Source organism: Hesperophylax consimilis, chromosome 28, assembly GCF_061612785.1.
Source record: "Hesperophylax consimilis isolate HC1 chromosome 28, BYU_Hcon_1.0, whole genome shotgun sequence".
In the NCBI taxonomy this organism is placed as follows: domain Eukaryota; kingdom Metazoa; phylum Arthropoda; class Insecta; order Trichoptera; family Limnephilidae; genus Hesperophylax; species Hesperophylax consimilis.
This window is the reverse complement of record NC_142863.1, coordinates 14,927,107-14,946,231: the sequence shown is the minus strand read 5'-3', so window position 1 is coordinate 14,946,231 and position 19,125 is coordinate 14,927,107. Positions and strand designations below refer to the sequence as shown.

The 19,125-nt window shown below is 35.4% G+C and overlaps 1 protein-coding gene across 1 annotated transcript in view; it reads right to left on the bottom strand.

The window, feature by feature from the left end:
* Nucleotides 1-19,125, bottom strand: part of LOC149410234 (uncharacterized) — a 160,500-nt gene that overhangs the window by 3,420 nt on the left and 137,955 nt on the right. Inside the window, exons 7-9 of the mRNA XM_089648979.1 lie at nt 9,515-9,702; nt 2,566-2,657; nt 1,064-1,247 (exon numbers count right to left, since the gene is read on the bottom strand). Coding sequence (XP_089505105.1) covers nt 1,064-1,247; nt 2,566-2,657; nt 9,515-9,702 — 464 coding nt within the window. The remainder of the gene's footprint in view (nt 1-1,063; nt 1,248-2,565; nt 2,658-9,514; nt 9,703-19,125) is intronic.

The following is a 19,125-nucleotide window of genomic DNA, read 5'->3' as shown; positions in this document are numbered from 1 at the left end:
TGAGAGTTGATGTAAATCTTGAATTGTTGAATGTAATGTGAATTATAATATTTGTGACTATGATTTCTAAATTCGTCACATATTCCACGAATACCATAATAGAATATCTACATACATAGTTATAAACCGCTAAACTTCCGACAGGCCGAGCAGATAAAAAGACAAATTCGATGGCCGATAACCAGTGAACTCTAGTCCTAGAAATTCGTATAAAGTTATTTTACTATGGACGATGAGTAAACTTTGTAGGTACCTACTGATAAATAAATGGTTTTATATGAACTTAGTTTTCATATATATTGGTCAACCACAGACATCTTATTAATCAATTTTCTTCAAAAATTCTGCCTCAACACAGGTTCTGTTAGTGACTGGTGCTAGTGAGTGGTAAGGCAGGTTATATATACGTACTATTCTTGTATCTTTATTTCTATTACTATTCATTATGTTAACTGGAATAAAACGTATGTTTAAAATGACAAATAAAAAATAAAATAAAGAATAAGTCAACTTCCCCCCTGAGATACAGAAAAGTATTGCTTCGTGACACCCCAAACGTACCTTTAAAATATATTTATTGCCCACCAGAGATGTGAGCTCAAGCCGACCTGTAATGTTGGCGCACGGGGATAACAAAATAGCTTTATGTTGAAATATTTGTAATAATCCCACCCTAGCCACTCGAGTGCTAGCGTCAGTGATAAATCTTTAAATTTTAATACGAAGAGATATAAACTTATTAAAGTGCTATGTAGACAATGATTTCACCTATGTTTGACCGTTTTTTTTATATTTTTAAGATTTATAGAAAAAATATCGAAGGCCTTTTGCAAACTCGGCACAATATGCCGAAAATCACTCGAGTGACTAGGATGTAGCCAAGGCCGACACAGTACTGGCCTGTAATTATATATCCCCTGACTTTCACAGGTCTGCGCTAGTAATTAATAAAAATAGTAATTAGACTTTAACAGTTTACTTTGTAATAGCACTGACTGTAATTTAGCGGTTGGGCGTCCAGACCGGTTATCTAGTCGGCCTTGGATATAGATTTGTGACGTACCTTCAGTGGTGATAGTTCTGCTCCTGACAAGGTCTGCCTTGTTGCTCACTAGGATTCGAGCCCTTGCCGGCCTGTTAGCTCGCAGGGCGCGTAACCAACCCTCGGCCGCCCTCAGCGAGCCTCGATCTGAGCTGCTGTAAACCACGCAGTACGCGTGGGGCTCTGGTCCTTCGATTTCTGCGTCCTGTTAAACAAAAAAAAATTGATGTTAGTTTAAATTGGTAAATAACCCACAATCGCGACTCACACTTAAATTGTCCTGGCGAAGAACCAAGCTCCTCCACTTGTCACCGTTGTGTGCTCTATGGAGAGTTGCAGACACCGGTGTTCCGGATTTCTGGGATATTTAGTTACTCCAAAGCACCGGTGATCTTTCTCTACTTTGCCTACTTTCTGCTGTGCCACTGACGATGAATTTCTCCAGGTTGGAGTTTGCACTTTTGCGAGCAACACGTTCACAATATTTTATAACACGCTGTAGGCAGAGAGTTGATGGCCTGTTGTGGATGCCTAGCTCTCCAGAAAAGACAAAGGTAAAATAAGATCTTGTAGGTACTTCTAAATTGAAAACGAGCGCATTATTTCCGTACACCTTGAAAACGGTTCCATGATGATTCAACAGAATGACAATTCAACACACCTTTAAAATGTGTTTAAAAGCGATAAAAAATAAACTCACCTACGTAACCTACTTTTTTTTTAAAGTTTTCATGACTTTATATCACTTTATGAGGGTGTAATGCATTGTCATTTTGACGAGTTATCAGGTCATCGCCGAAATTTCAACTAATGTTTATTAAATAACCTTCAAACTAACGTTAAAAAATATATATATATATATTTATATCATCTCAAAGCGTTTCAAAATTTATCATACAATTGGAGATTTGAGATATTAATTGTAAGCATACATTAAAAATGCAGCTCCGTTAAGATAAATATTTATGTAAATACATTTTTCTTTGATTTTATTTTTTCTGATGATTGAGAAAATGCCTCGTAGTAACATTTCCTGCTATTTCAGAGAGCCAATTTTTATTTGTACTGCTTTTGCCAAAAACCAAAAAAAGCCGTTGAGTCGTGTTGTGCTATATCTGTCACCAACTGTCAAGTCCTCATAAAACTAAATAGTTTAAAAAATATATACTCGCCAAATACTATATTCGCCAAAAAAACATCAAAAACAGTTGAGTCGTGTTGAGTCATTTCTGTCACCAAACGGACAAGTTTGTTTTTTTTTTTTTTTAACTATGGTCACACATTCAGTTACAAGAGTTTTAGAAAGAGAACACCTAGCCTTTCTCTTTGAATTTAAAAGTATACCACATTATATACGAAAAAAAATTGAAATTGAGTTTTAAGTTAGAGTTATCTGATAGATTTTGCATTTTTTTGACTGTGGCATTCCCAATTGGAGTATGTTATGAGGATGACATGGGAGAAGAAGGGTGAACACTGAACAGTGTATTTAACTACGATGAAATAAATTAGCAGATACTTACAGGTCCAACGCAGCATGCTTGGTCTAGGAAGATTAACTCTGATTCTTCTCCCGCCAAGAGAACCGAGACTGATTTCTCTCCAGAGTCGTCATCTGAAAAGAACCGTACAAATATTATAATATTAGATTATTTTATTAGAGATAAGTAACTAGATTTTAAAGAGATTTTCTTGTATTTTCGCGAAACATGTGAGGGAAGTGGGAACCCAACGTTAAAGACCTCAATACTAAAGGTAAGAAGACACTGGGTCCACGTGCGCAACGTATACGATACTACGTTCTCAAGCCAACGTGCACACTTTCTTGGGTATTTACATTTATAAACTCATTAAAATGATGAGTCGACAAAGAAAAAGTATTCATTTTAAAACATATAATTAATTACAAGTGAGTAAAATATAAATTCAAATGGAGAATCTAACAACAATAGCTACAAGTAGCCTTGGTGACTGAAGGTTGAAGATTAGCCTTGTCTGGGGTGTTGAGTTCCTTTTTATATCTCTCATCGCTGGGCTTGTCCGGGTCCATCGTTGATGCTGATAGTGTCATTAGTGTTTAACGCAGCTAGATAAGGTGAAAAGCTGGCTGCGTGGTGTTTTCGGTGTTATCTTCGGGAGTATCGGGGGCATTCTGGCGTAGGTAACACACGCGACGCAATTTTGAACAAAAATATCCTAATATTCAATGGATTTTACGTTATAAATCACTTACTAAATCCACTAGTTATTCGTCGCCATTTTCACAAAGAAACGAGCAATAATTATAATTAACGATAAACGTAAAAAATATAACCTTAAACGTCAAATCAACTCGTTAGAAGGACTTTTACCACCACCATCTTTCATCCTCACGTCACACGCCGATCTTAATAGCGCAGATTGGCGTTGCATGGGTGCATAGGATTGCGTTGCGTATGACAAGCATGTTTATAAAATTCTAAAGCAGATTTTCATGGGAAACGAATGGATTAAGTTGTCCAGATATCCCCTCATTCAGAATTTCTAACGATATATATCATTTTTCTCTTAAACGTTTTAAGTTTTGTTCCTAGAAATATATGTTGTTTTTGAAGAAAATATCTATACATTTTTAGATCTGGAAAGGTAAATATATGAAATTCCCTTAAAAGAAAAAAATTGCTACGTGAGCTACTGAAATTACTGAAAACTCATTTTGTTCCGTTATTTAAAATGTTACAGGAATGAAAAAAATTTTTTGCATATCTCTAAGGACGGGTTGTTTCGGAGAATTTGACCATTCATCAAATTTCAACGTTCATTTTCGGGTTCTGTGAAAGTCCTATTCACGTTCTGTTATTATATCACTATAAACTAGCTGCTTGACAGAACTGGAATAATAAACAGAACTTGAAAATTTCTTTCACAGAACCTGAAAATTAACTTTGAAATTTGAACAATTGTTCAAATTCTCCGAAACAACCCGTCAAAAATGTAAATTAAGCATTTGTTGCAAGATTTTTGTTCTATTTTAAGTGAGTCGTTTTTTAATATCAACACGCTCCCTCCAAGATTTGTATTCACATGTTTGCCTTTAAAATCATCTTCTTCCTTTTGAACGCTTACTACAGAGCCTTTATGCGTTGCATACGTTGCGTAAGTGTGCCCAGTATATCCCTACCTTAACTCACTGATCGACAACTGAAACTGGTAGATACCTATTTACAGTTTTCTCAAATTGTGAAAATTATCAACTTTCAGAAAAAAACTGCAGAGAAAGAAAAAAATCTTTACATAGTAAATGATTCCAACATTTTCATTATTATTTTGCTCAAATTCCAGCTACAGATTATTCATATGTTTCCTAAATTACATATATCAAGACTTAACACATTTTATAAATGTGTTTACTTAACTATCCCGCATCCAAGTGGGGGAGTAGGAAGTACCCAAAATTACTATACTTCTTGACATATCATTTTAGTATTTTACGTATTCCCGCGCAAATACATAAATCACCATTAATAATTGATTGAATATTTGGGATTTCTATAGTTTAAAAGCCCATAAGACAGAAAAATACATGGGGTCGTCGGAAGACCCACTTGGTTACAGAAGCTTTGTTTGGCATCTTAGTCTGTCAAGAGTTAACGTAGGTATCCTTGACGTGTCTAGACAGGCTTAAAAGACGCCATTTATTTAAATACGGATTCAATAAATATAAATCAAGGAATTTTTTTATCTACCAAAATTCGAAATGCCATGTTCCCTACTGTGATGTAATCAAGAACGATAGCACTAAACAAAGAAGTTTTTAATAAAATTTGAAATTAGGAGGTTTGGGTTCAAGTCTGGTCACAACTTAATATACAATGAAAATGTGTAGAGATATATGCTAACTGATTACTTATAATCACGCAGTTTCTTTGCAGATGAAGGCTGAGAGGATGGACCACCAAATAACTCGGTCTTAGCAAATAATCCTTGCTTCATTTATATTCATATATACCCTTGTGTTATTTTGGCTCTTGACATGGCCCTACTCAAGTAGTGGGTTCACTTGATGGTGTTATGTCTTCCTCAGGCGTCCCCAACTTCTTATATCATTCATATTGGCATCCTATTACACTTACGTTGTCACACTCCTCATTTTCATTTGTTCGCTCTCATTCTTAATCTTACTCTGCAAGGTGGTACAGCCTACAACCATAATATAATAACAGTATAGTAACATTTCTCACTATATTACATGGTTTTACACGCATACGCCTCAGGGATCTCCTCTGCCAGTTCTACTCTCTCCTCACTTCCTCACTGTCATACATAAAGATACGTACCCGAATTCCACAGTGGACTGTTTTATATTTAAATTGATCTCAATTATTCCGATTTTAACAATTTTCGTTGAATTTTTGCTAATTGTTGCGTTTTATTTAAGCTATTAAGGGTTATTCAAAACCCGCCAAATTATTCAATATGTACTCTTTTTTTCATTCTGTAATTGCTTATTAGATGTTTTCATTAGAAAATAACCAATTTTATTTTAGTAATAAAGGCATTGGTAATGCTTAATATCCTGCAAGATGGCGTCGAGACATATTATATCTTCTTTTCGAATAAAAAGCCTTGTCACTTAGCAAAAGTTTATCAATAAAAAAATAACTTATACCTACTTAGAACTATATGTTTGTCAATATTCAATCGGTTGATTTGTTACAATTTTATTTATATGTGTAGTTCAAAAATATTCCTTCTTACCCCAGTAGGAATCAACGCCAGGGTCATTTCCTGCAATAGATTTCCAACCCGCTTAGAAAGTTCACAATTTATATAAGAGAAAATATTATAAAGTTCTGAAATGTCAAGTTCTATTTAGATTTCTGTTTGTCGTCGTTAGATAGCTAATTGCAATCTCCTTGTATAGAGGGCACCTCATCGCCCTGTTCAAGGACCTAGATAAGTCCTTGAAGGGTTTAAAAGAAAAACCTTGACGAAAACTTTTGAAAACAACCTTGTTTGACAACAAACAAGAGATAAGTGTTTGATAAAACGTCGTCTTGAATATTTCGAGTGAATGAATCAAAGTTTTCTTGTATTTTATAAAGCATTTTTTTCTGCGTATCAATTAAAGTTATTTTATTTTTTTATTTATTTAATATTTGAAAAAATATATTTGTTTACATAGATAAGTATACAGGATATAAACAAGATACAAAACAATAGAAATTAAAGTAGCCTTTCCTCACCATAGAGAAACAATGCTCTTGTGTTTGTTGAGGGAATTCTAGTTCAATTATAAATATGCTATTATTAAGGTAAATAAATTATTAAGAAACAACAAAAGATTTGAACAATATTACTTCTAGATGTAAGTAGTGAACCTATTTTGGACTAAGTTTAAGGTAATTTTTTAATTTAAGGTTAAATTCCTGAATATTTTCGATATTTTTTAAATTTAATGGAGGTTATTAAAATAAATTATGCCTAGATAAAGATAGGTATTTTGAATGAGCTTTGTGTTAAATTTTGGGATTTTAATAGTTTTCTGGTATCTTGCTGATGAATTGAATTGCAAGTTATGAGTATTTGACTATATTTCTTTGTAAATTTGAAGTACTGAATATTTTTGATACATTTTGTCTACTGTAGGTACTTTGAAAATTGAAAAAAGAATTTCGGTTGAAAATTTTCACAATTTTGATTTTTTAAATTTTGCTATGTTTATTTTAATTAAATGGCTACATTAATAACGTTTTTTGTGTTGTTTTACAATTTATCAATTAAAAATAATTATATAGCATATTTGCGACACATTCCAGAGTGACCACCATTCAGAATTGAAAAATTGCTTGCACTGATATTAGTCGGTTACCCCAATTGGAGATGCCATAGTCTTTCTAGCTGCAGACGGTTGAGACTCTTGTTAGTCGGTAGTTAGGAAATATTATAGTAGGTTCAGACGTTTCAATTTTAGTTGATCAACTTTTTGTTGAATCACACTTGAAAACATACTGAAAAATGTGAACCCTCTTTATACAAAGTTGCACAAGTTATTTCAAACATTTTTAGTTTTTCAATAAAAGTTGATCAACTAAATTTGAAACGTTAGAACCAATAAAGGATTCCAAGATTTTTAAACACATCTCCGCCATTACTACATTACCTTTTACATATTTAAAATTCACGTGCTTAACTCCCAAGATTGTACTTTCTGTGATCTAGAATTGGAAACTTTAGATCACATATTTTTGGTAATATTATCCTCTCTTCCATCAAGCCATACCTAAAATTGCCTACCTCTAATGTTCAACATCTCATCACTTCTAAGTCTTAACTCACCTCCAATCTTCCAAGTGATAATTAATTTTTAAATTTTTAAAAACAAAATCAATATATAAATTTTCCTTTCCTCTCTCCATAATTTGAGATGGTGGACTAGAACACAGTTGAAGGGTGAAAGCCAGAAACAATAAAAAAAATAACGCCCCGTTGAATAACGCACATTGAGAAGAAGTGTGAACCCTTTTTCAACAAAGTATTTTTTAACTATTTTCTTCAATAAAAGTTGATCAACTAAAACTGAAACGTCAGAACGCGACATTTGTAATTTTTTTAATGTATACCAAGATATTTAAACAAAAAAATCGTAAAAAATAAACTTACCAATAAAACATATAATTATACTACGAATTCTTCCTAATGTATGAGAAAGTAAAATAAATAACTTATCCTAATTTATAAATCTTAATGGATTTCTTCAGCCTCTTAAAAGATATCAAACAATGTATTATTTTATTCAAATCCAATCCGAGGGTCGAATAAAACAATGGTGTGATTAAAATGCTTTCAGAATAAATTGCTCATCTTCAAATCCCGGAATTTGTAGGTACAAAGACGAGACAATACCCTAAAATAAATCCAAAATCTTAACGACGTAAGTAAAGTAGCTGTGCACAAAAATATGCGATGCTTAGCCTTGATTGATTGGATAGACCTGTGGTTAATTTGCCTTATCAAATTTCTAAAATAATGTAGGAATCTTAACGACATAAGTTATGAAGTCGTGTAAAAACAATAATCGCCGCACGGCCTGGCGTAATGGACGGACCTACGGTCGACTTTGCCCTAGCAGGCCTAGATCATTGATCTTTCCGTAGTTTTTTTGAAATTGAATGAAATTACAGCAGTTAATAATTATTTAATTTTGCACACTACACTGCAAAAGCGATAAAGAAAATTACAAAAAAAATATTTGTCGTAATCGTATATAAAAATAGACGTAGGTAAAAAATGTTAAAAGATACACACAGTTAAATCAAATAATACTTCGTCTTTGAGGACATTTGAAAAATATCCACATTTCCTGTGAGGCAGTTAATTAACCTAGTAAGTCTTCCCAGGGGCATCACCATTGGTAAATTAGTTCTACACATGGGGAGAATCAAAAGCCTGTGATGGCGGCCTAAAATCACTCCAATTAGGATTTTGACCCAAGTTGACTCTAGTCCTTGGGGAGTTCCTGGTTTCATTTAAAAATTTAGACAGTTAAGAGCCAGTCACTGTGGAGGAAAATTTAATCCTCAGTCAATAAAAAACATTTTAAAAGTTCAAAACAGTTAAGAGCCAGTCCTTGTGGAGGAAGATTTAATCCTCAGTCAATCAATAAACGTTTTATAAGTTCAAAACAGTTAAGAGCCAGTCCCTGTGGAGGAAGATTCAATCCTCAGTTAATCAAAAAATGTTTTAAAAGCTCACAACAGTTAAGAGCCAATCCTTGTGGAGGAAGATTCAATCCTCAGTCAATCAAAATACGTTTTGAAAGACATTTTAAAAGTTCAAAAGAGTTAAGAGCCAGACCCTGCGGAGGAGGAGATTTAATCCTCAGTTAATCAAAAAATGTTTTATAAGTTCGAAACAGTTAAGAGCCAGTCCCTGTAGAGGAAGATTCAATCTTCAGTTAATCAAAAAATGTTTTAAAAGTTCGCAACAGTTAAGAGCCAATCCTTGTGGAGGAAGATTCAATCCTCAGTCAATCAAAAGACGTTTTGAAAGACATTTTAAAAGTTCAAAAGAGTTAAGAGCGAGACCCTGTGGGGGAAGATTTAATCCTCAGTCAATCAAAAAACGTTTTATAAGTTCAAAACAATTAAGAGCCAGTCCCTGTAGAGGAAGATTCAATCCTCAGTTAATCAAAAAATGTTTTAAAAGTTCAAAACAATTATCTGTCAAATAAAAAAAACAATACCTTTATATTTTTTGATACATCTATTAATAAAGATGGATGTTTTATAAAAAAATATATATTTTTGTATTCTATAGTATTTTAAATTTATTATTTTGCTATCAAAACACCCATGTAAAATTGTAGTACGTCATAATATAAATTTTGTAACTCAACAAAAAGTCATGATCGATTTATGCATATATATTCTGATTTGCAATGGAATTCAATTAATAGTATAAAATTAAATTATTAAATGTGTAAATTCTTACCAATGCTAGTATCATAAGCGTGCAGATACTCCGAGGTCATGAACTGGCTGACCAGCGAGGACTTGCCCACTCCGGGGGCTCCCAGCACCAGGACTCTGTAGGGGGCGGGCGGAGGTGCGCTGGCCGAGGACTCGCGCGAGCTGCCCAGTGATGGGGGGGCCGAGGCGCGGGGGGCCAGGTGCTCCGTGCTGGGGACAATATGGAAGAAAAATGTGGTGAAAAGTGGACGTTCATATCAGCAGTTATAATAGGTGTTACAACCGAAAGCAGTACTCAAATATAGCAAGTAAAATAAATAAATAAACGTATATTAAGGTTTTCAAATAGGTACCTACTTATTTAAATGCAATGATCGTATATATGTATTGTCCCTTTCTCGCTAATAATAATAAGTAGGAGTGAGAAAGATAAACGGCTGTTTCTCAGAGACGTTTCACATGGACATCGCTGTTGGAAGTGTGCACCAATACACACAATAATTCTAAGATTGGGTAGTTTGAGTCAACTCTTATAAGAACTCCAGTTAAAAATATTAAAGCCTAAAAATACATATATTATGTGTTCATGTAGAATATTATGGATCAACAAACGCTGATACTGAATATATCATATATTTTATTATATACGGTGTCCGGAAATTCGCAGTACAAACGGAAAACTGGTGTATCTACGCCACGTAGAGAACCGTAAAAAAATAAAAAAATTTCGATCAATTTTTTTGGCCACTAAGGGTTAAAAATCCTTTGTCACCAGGCATTGACAGATAATATGCTAAAAAAATGACAGTAACCCCGTAGCAACTAATTTTAAATTTGACCAACTTCATACTCAATTTACTTAAAAACAAAAGATCAAATCAAACAAAATGGCCACAAATCGATTCCAAAGGTAACGTAGATTTACCAGTTTCTGCTTGCACCACTAGTTTCCGGACATATATGTGTAGCGGTTACGTCACCGCTCTTAGGGTCATCATATCATAACCAGACCGCACGAGTTAAAAAGCTGAATTAACAATCAGACTTACGAAACTTCAATTGAAATATCGGTACCGCGATACATAAATTGCTGATAAGAGAATGTTTGCATACAGGGTGATGAAAATGTTCATACAATGAACCGAGTCAGCGGTCCTCCGGGTTCGACTTCCAGACGCTACTCCAACCCGTGGTAGACAAGAACAAAGCAATCAGCAGCTATACAAGCGGTGGAGGACCTGAGTACATCATTTATTCCAGTCAACAAGTCCGACTTGGCATAACGTTAGTCTGCGCCTCGGCCCCGTGGCATCTTCGCCGGTCAGCATCTTCCGCTCATCTGAAGACCAGTCCATCGCACCTTCGCCTACCTCGTTCACACCGGAGTACCCGGAAGACCCCACGTCTTCATCAGTGCTGAACGCATCCACGAGGCCGGTCTCCACGACTCCATCGCCGCCATCGTCGTCTACACCTGATATCATCGCCATCGGACCAGAGCCATCTCCCAACTGCACAATTATACTGACTCGCAATAAACACTGTGACACAACACCATTATTATCTTTCATTGTCACACTAACAAGATCCTACATATGTATTTATTATTGGTATAAGCAGAGTTAATAAATTGTTATATTAGAACGATTTAAACCATATGAGACTTAAACGCCCTGCGTTTGGTCGGCAGATTCTGAGCATCTTAGAGCTGCGCCAGTATTTAATAAAATCCTAAATAAAACAGCACAATTTAATGGCCGTTTAGTATCATTAAACCTTGTAATAAATCAAGCTAATATTGGCTTAAACTTCGCGTAATATGATACTCTTGGTGAGGCCATTATTATTTTCTCAAGAGCATTTTCCCGGAGTCATAACAACGTTTTTTTATTACAAAATATGATTAACATGTCTATAATACAGTACTATTTAGGGGCCATATAGTGTATTTTCATCCAGACAGAATTTTTAGGCAGGTACTATAGCATGCATCACGTAATAACCATATTATTTTATCGGTTGCTTTCAGTTGTTTTGAGTTAAGGCCTCGTAGTAAGCGTTCGAAGATTATTTGAAAGGGAGATATCTAAATACGAATGTTAAAAGGAGCGCGCTAATATTAAAAAAACGGTAATAATTAAGCGAAAATATTTAATAAAACACGACTTGTTTGAAATAGAGCAAAAATCTCTCGAAAAATTCTTTAGCTGCATTTAAAAATATACTGTTAATTTTTTCATGAATATGACATATTAAATAACAGAACAAAACGTGTTTTTAATAATTTTCGGAGCTTACTTTACGATTTTTTTCTGGTGAGGTAATTTCTTGTAATTAACGTTTCATGTATAGATATTATCTTAAAAAATAACTTTTTTTTTGGAACTTAAAAACAGGAAGATAGGCTCATGTGATCCTAAACCTTCGATATGTATTTATTTATTTCGCTAAATAATTTCGAAAAATATCCATCGGCGAATAAACGCGATGTTAACAGTTTCCGGTCGGTAGCTGAGTTGACATCGCGTTTGGGTCCGGCTGGCTAAGTCCTCCATCACAATATAAACAACATTTTCTAGTTACTTTGGTGGTAAAGGGAGATTTTCAAAGATTGTCAGGTAATTCGTAACTCGGGATTGTTTGTCATTCTTAGAAAAAAAAAATTATAAATGTTATCTATCGTATTTTTTACATTTTAAAAATAAAGTGAACTCACAAGATTCGCAACTTGCAGACTATTGCATCCCAAATCGGGGTATGTTGCGAGGCTGAAGGAAGTGGGGAGAGCAAGGAGATGGAAAATAGGAAGGTGGGAAAGTACCTGTCTATTTAGATCCTCCAAACACGTCTAAAACCATTTGAAGCAATGTTCAATTCCGAATTCTGTGAGACAATACTAGCACGATACTGAGAGTATTTTCCGCTCTTGAACGTGCCGCAAACATACCTTATATTTTTTTAAATGATTAAATTGTGAAATGACACAAATCAATATAAAAATTAACTTGCGCACACCAGGATTTGAATCCGTGACCTCAGATTAACTTGTGCACGCCGAGATTTGAATCCGTGACCTCAGATTAACTTGTGCACGCCGGGATAAGAATCCGTGACCTCAGATTAACTTGCGCACGCCGGGATTTGAATCAGTGACCTCAGATTAACTTGCGCACGCCGGGATTTGAATCCGTGACCTCAGATTAACTTGCGCACGCCGGGATTTGAATCCGTGACCTCAGATTAACTTGCGCACGCCGGGATTTGAATTCATGACCTCAGATTAACTTTCTCACGCCGGGATTTGAATCCATGAACTCAGATCAACATGCGCACGCCAAGATTTGAATCCGTAACCTCAGATTAACTTGCGCACGCCGGGATTTGAATTCGTGACCTTAGATTAACTTGCGCACGCCGGGATTTAAATCCGTGACCTCCGTATTGCTAACCTTTCGGTCACGGAGGTAAAATAAATAAATTTTATAGTCCGTTCATATAATCACGAGTTTATTTAATTTATTACGACCGATCGGTTTCTCTTAACACAAGTATCATCAGGGTACAAAAGTGAACTAACAATTTAAATCAGTTTTATCAGTTGTTAATCGTCAACTACGTTCGCTGCGTTTGGTGACTTAGCAGGGGTTCCCGGGTTCGTGGGGTGGGGTGTGTTCAGGATGCACCTGCCCACCAACTGTGTGGGGTACCAGATCGAGAGATGCTGGTTCTGGGACACCCCTCCAACTGGCCTCTCGACCGATCGCCTTGCGCTGCAGTGGAAGGGATATATTCATATGTCCGTCACTCTGGACATACCGATTCCTAGATTCCTACCGAACTATCCTACATTTTACATACCCAGAACTTCCTCTGCTTCCTTTCCTTAAAAAAGACCCTCCACACAGCATCCCAAAATATGACCCTAAAGCAAATTATTTTCCCAAAAGCCACCTGTGTGGAGTTAATCAAGAAAAAAAACTAAATAATTATCAAGTATTTTTCTACATTGAAAGATAACATAGAGAAAATTTATTATGAGAGCTGACGTACAATACGGTACTATAAATCTCTATGCCGTAAAAGCACCGTACCGCACTCGATTATGAGAGATGGGTACTACTTATTTGGTTTTATGAAGTTATAAAACTCTTAAGTTTTGATAATAAACTACGTTATCATACAGGATTGGTTCTAATGATATAAAATGAACCCATATAAAAGTAAGTATGATGAAGAATTTCATTTTGCAGGTCAGAAAGTAAGAATGTATCTATGAACCCTAAGTCCTATAGTCCCCAAACGTAGCGAACCACTTGGGGTGACCTATGGCAGAGATGTTGGTTATCCAATAAACTATAATGAATAACAAATAATTTGTCGCCCGAAATATCAATACAGATTGAAAATATCTCCCGAGTAAAAATAAATGCCGCCAACGGGAATTGAACCCGTGCCTTCCAAGAAGGATATCAGAAGGCACGGGGACTCTGCACAAGCATTTACCACAGTGAAATTTAGGGCAGCTGAATTTAAAGTGGCTCGTACCTAGAGAAACCGTTCTCAAAACACTCAGAAAAAATTGGTCCAGTAGTTTTTGAGTCTATAAGGCTCACACATACGAACATTACCGTATACTCGTATATGGTTTGTATGGTTCAACTATTCTGTACTGAAATATATATTATTCAAGAAGATATCAATATGTGCATATGGTTTCAGTAGAAAAATATCATACCGTACTCTCCGGCGGGCATTAAAAAGATATTGGGTTCGGAGCAATAAGATTCGTCCTTTACGGCTTCCAAAACATAAAACCCAAACGTAAAACTCCCACAGACCTAAGAAAGAATAGACACGAAGAATAGACACGAAAATTCTGTGTCCAAATTTATTCCAACATATTTGCTGGATTCCGGGAGGTTATATAATATATAAAGAAAATAGATGGGCTATCACAAATTCTTTAATTTGCTTGGAATTTACGTTGAATTTTTGTGACATATCTATGATGTAATGAATGCGGTTCCTATGATTGAGAAGTAACTAAGTAAACATTAAAAACTAAACGTTTATACGTTTAATATAGACAATCAAAATGTTGAAGAAGTAAAAGAAATTAAATACTTGGGAATCATAATCGATAACAAGTTAAAATTTAACACTAACTTTGAAATTTTAAAGGAAAAAATTGCGAAAAAGGTTAATTTCTTAAGTAGGATAAAGGGAAAATTGGACATTAAAACAAGGATATTAGTCTACAATACCACTGTAGCATCCCATCTGAATTACTGCACAAGTTTAATCTTTCTGAGTAACAAAATCCAAATAAAGAGAATGGAAATAATCCATAATAGAGGCATGAGGTCAATACTGTGTTGTAGCAGGTACACCAGGATAAAAACCATGCAACGTCAAATCGATCCTTTAAGTGTTTGGCAAAAATTAGTTTACAATACCTTAGTGTTTATTTATAAGTTAAAAAATAAAATGTTACCAAACTATATGTTAAAAAATGTTAGAATTAATAGTACAGTTCATTTATATCTTTTTAGATTTTAGGCTTCCTAAAACAAATTTATCGGAAACACAAAACAATATTTGTTATAAAGGTTTTTAAATGTTCAATGAACTCCCGGTAATTGTTAAGGAAGCTAAAAGTCTTTTGTAAAGTCTTTTTCTTTAAAAGCAGTTTTTTGTGGATTATGTCTCAATGTTGTGAAATCCAAATTTTAGTATGTAAGTAGTAAATAATATTATAGTATAAATATGATTTAAGGTTTTCACGGCCAAAAGTATTATTGTTATTTGTTTTTGGGGTGTTTCTACAAGATCAAGAACAAGATTTTCACGGCCAAAAGTATTATTGTTATTTGTTTTTGGGGTATCTTAAGAGATCTGATCAGTAAGCTTAAGAAAGTTAAGACTGAGGAAGGAAACATTCTGGTCAGCTTTGACGTCGTGTCTTTTTTCACAAATGTGCCTCTAGAAGACTCCATGACAATGCTCAGTGAGATATATGAGGAAGAAACTTTTTGAGCACTGCCTCAAAACGGGAAATTTTGCGTTTCAGGGTGAACTGTTTGAGCAATTGGAGGGAGTTGCGATGGGCAGTCCGTTGTCGCCAGTACTAGCCAACTTTTTTATGGAGAAGTTTGAAGAAGTAGCACTCGACACAGCTTCGGCTGTCCCTAAAGTATGGTGGCGCTACGTCGACGATGTCTTCGCCATTTGGCCTCATGGAACGGAGAAACTAAACTAATTCCTGGACCATCTTAATTCTCTCCACAGCAAAATCAAATTTACAATGGAACTGGAAAACAAAGATAAAATCCTGCCTTTTCTAGATGTGGAGGTGATGCGAAAACAGGATGGTAGCCTAGGGCATACAGTATATAGGAAACCAACCCATACGAATCGGTACTTACACGCTGATTCGCATCACCACCCAGCGCAGAAGAGAAGACTTATCCATACATTGGTGACCCGAGCGACCAGAATATGTGAAGAACATAAAATCGGAGCAAAACTTACGAAGCTGACCGATGCACTGGAGCGTAATGGTTACCCAACAATTCAGACAAGGCAAATCATAAGAGCCAAATCTGCACCAAACGAAGACAGAATTGAATAAGAGTCGAAAGGCTGTGCTTTCCTGCCTTATGTGCACAATGTGACAGACAGAATTGCCAGGCTATTGAGAAAGGAAAGTATCAAGACTGTCTTTGGAACAACGACAAAGATACAGGACTTACTGAGGTCTGCAAAGACTAAGTTTCCTCTGGAAATGGATGGAGTGTATAAACTCAGCTGTTCCGGATGTGACAAGGTCTATGTAGGCCAGACAGAGCGGACTATTTCCAAAAGGATTTCAGAACACTTCAGAGCTTATAAACTTGGCCACCCTGACAAATCGGCAATTGCCGAGCATTTGATTGACACCGGACATTACATTGGATTTGTTCCTGAAGTCCTGGGGAGACCCAAAACTTATAGAACACGGCTGATTACGGAGGCCATTGAAATTCATAAAAATCCCGTAAACATTAATAGAGACGATGGAGCTAAGCTCAATAGTTCTTGGTATCCGGTAATTGACGGATACACCAGAGCTAAACGAAGAAAACCACTTTAAAAATTATACGTTAATGTTAACTCAGAGGGTTGGAGCTGGCAACACGGTATCACATCCTCATACATAAGCTCACATTTCACCACAACCTGAAATAACACATCTGCCCTGATGATGGACACTGCAATGCTGTCCAAAACGTTGGCTAAAGGAGTTAGCGCAACACCCCAAAAACAAATAACAATAAATATTATAGTAGTTCTAGAAAAGAATTTATCAGGTATAAGATGTAAAATTTTATAACTAAATAAAATATACTTAACCCTAGAAGCCTAATCTATTTTATAGGTACATAAAGCCTTAACATACGTCTCAGAGGCGTACACATGTAAATGACATCCAGTAGGCTAAAATATACCTACTTGTGCCCTATTTTTCAATTAAAAGTTAAGGTTGGTATGTAAACTAATAATAAAACACAGTTTTATCAATGAAAACTACTATCACAGGTATTTATTACAACGAATCAAAACATTATGCTTATATTCAAACAAAAAAATCATCTTCTTAAAAATCAATTTGAACATAAGTTTTTTCTAAATAACCATATATTTTTTTAAGATTAATTTCTTATTCTTAGGGCAAACATTAAAAGTTATCATGCTTTTAATTACTACCTACAATTTTAGAGCAATCTACACAGACATCAAATTTGTACTCAGAAAATACTGACTTTTTGCACTTACAGCACACTACTTTCGACATTCTCTTTTTTTAGCAGCAAAAAGCGCAGTATTTACGTTTTTTGGGCTTTGATTCTCCTGCCTGAAGTTTATTACATGAATCATTAGGTTTTGCGAGAATTTGGCTTATATTTTTAAGTCGGAGCTTCAAGTCTGAATCCAAGGCTTGACCGAATCTGTGCTGAGTTGTTTAATGAATTCTCTTTTGTTTGAGAGTATATTTGATCATGTTGTGGCCATACATTACAACAGAATTGACAGATACCATGTTTAAGATGCCATAGAAAATAGCCATTGACCATCTATTAGTTTTGCGGCTGCACGACATTGAGGCGCAGATTTGATCAAATGAATCTACTCCTCCTTTTGTTTGGTTCTAGAAATTAATCATGTCCGGTTTGCCACTTGAATTATTAATTATTGCATTCTCATCACAACAAGATAAAAAGCAAACCATATTTGCAGGTTTTGGCTTGTATGATAGAAGTGTTAGAGGGCCGTCAAAACAAAACGTAGAACTGCCTACAGGTCGAGATCTCGAGTTCTTCAATTTTTCGTGCATTTCCCGCTTATTTGGTCGAATAGTGCCCACTAGATTTAATTTGTAATTTGAGCTGATCCTCGAGAGGTGCGGACTTTATTCGTAGCTGAAGTTCTGTGAGATTATCGACCCTTATTTGTTGACCAAACATCCTGCGCCCATTCTTACCGCGAAGAATATTTTGAGGAACACGATAAATTCGCCCTGAATTGGCAGATTGCGAAGCATGAGCAGAATCAGATGCAAGGTGAGCTTTTGAAATTTTGAGTCGGCTTCTTCAGTGGGAGTAGATTCTTGTAAAGAGAAAGCCTTTTCAGTTACATAGTTATTCTCATATTCGCTTTGAATGTCGTCTAAACTGGCTGTCCTCGTCTTCAGAAGCTGATTCTCCCAGAGAAAGACTATCTTCTTGGTCTAAGACTTTCAAAATATCGTTACTGTTTAATATATTAGACCATGACATGTTGGTATCTGCAACAATGCCAAAATAAACATAAAATGGACTAAAAATTAACGAAAGTAAAAACACATAATCTTAGCTAAAAGTTATACAAAGCCTAAATATACGTCTCGCAGGCGTACTATACCTCAAAAACTCAAAAATGGCTGGACTTACCTTAGTGATACAGGTACCATCGGCGAGCTCCCGTCGGCCACTGGGTTGGTTAAAGAGCACGAGGCGCTAACTTCAGCCGTTAGAAAGAGAAATAGAATTTAAGATTGCGTGTACGCCTCGCAGGCGTAGATAAGGCTTTTAGGGTTAAAACAAAAACAATTCGAAAATATTATGAAACGTTCGGGAAGTTCCCGAAACATCCTAGTTCATAATGAACTAAAAACGTGAAGTCCGTTTCCTAATAAATTTTTAGTAAATTCGTAATCGTGTCAATACATTGGTATCTCTAAATATCACTAACCGCATTAGTCTGTGTGTGCGCAAAGTCACTCAAAAAAAAAAGTTAAAATAAAGTCGCTCTACGCATCTGTCTGTTCGTGCGCTTCGTTGTTCTATTGTTGTGTTCGCGCTTAGAAGCTGCAGACACGTGTCTATATAAGCTCCCGGACTTTAATTCTCCTGACGGGGTAGTTCTTATACTAGTGTTCTGAAAGTTCGTCCTTATAAGTGAAATATTAAAATTGTTGTGTTTTTTATGTTAAAATAGTTGTTTAGTGTAAATTCTAATAGATATGACAATTTAAAATATTGAAGTAAGAGTTTTATTCAAAAACTTTTAACAGACATAGCTGTATTTAAAAGTGCAGTGTGGGTTCACAGATGG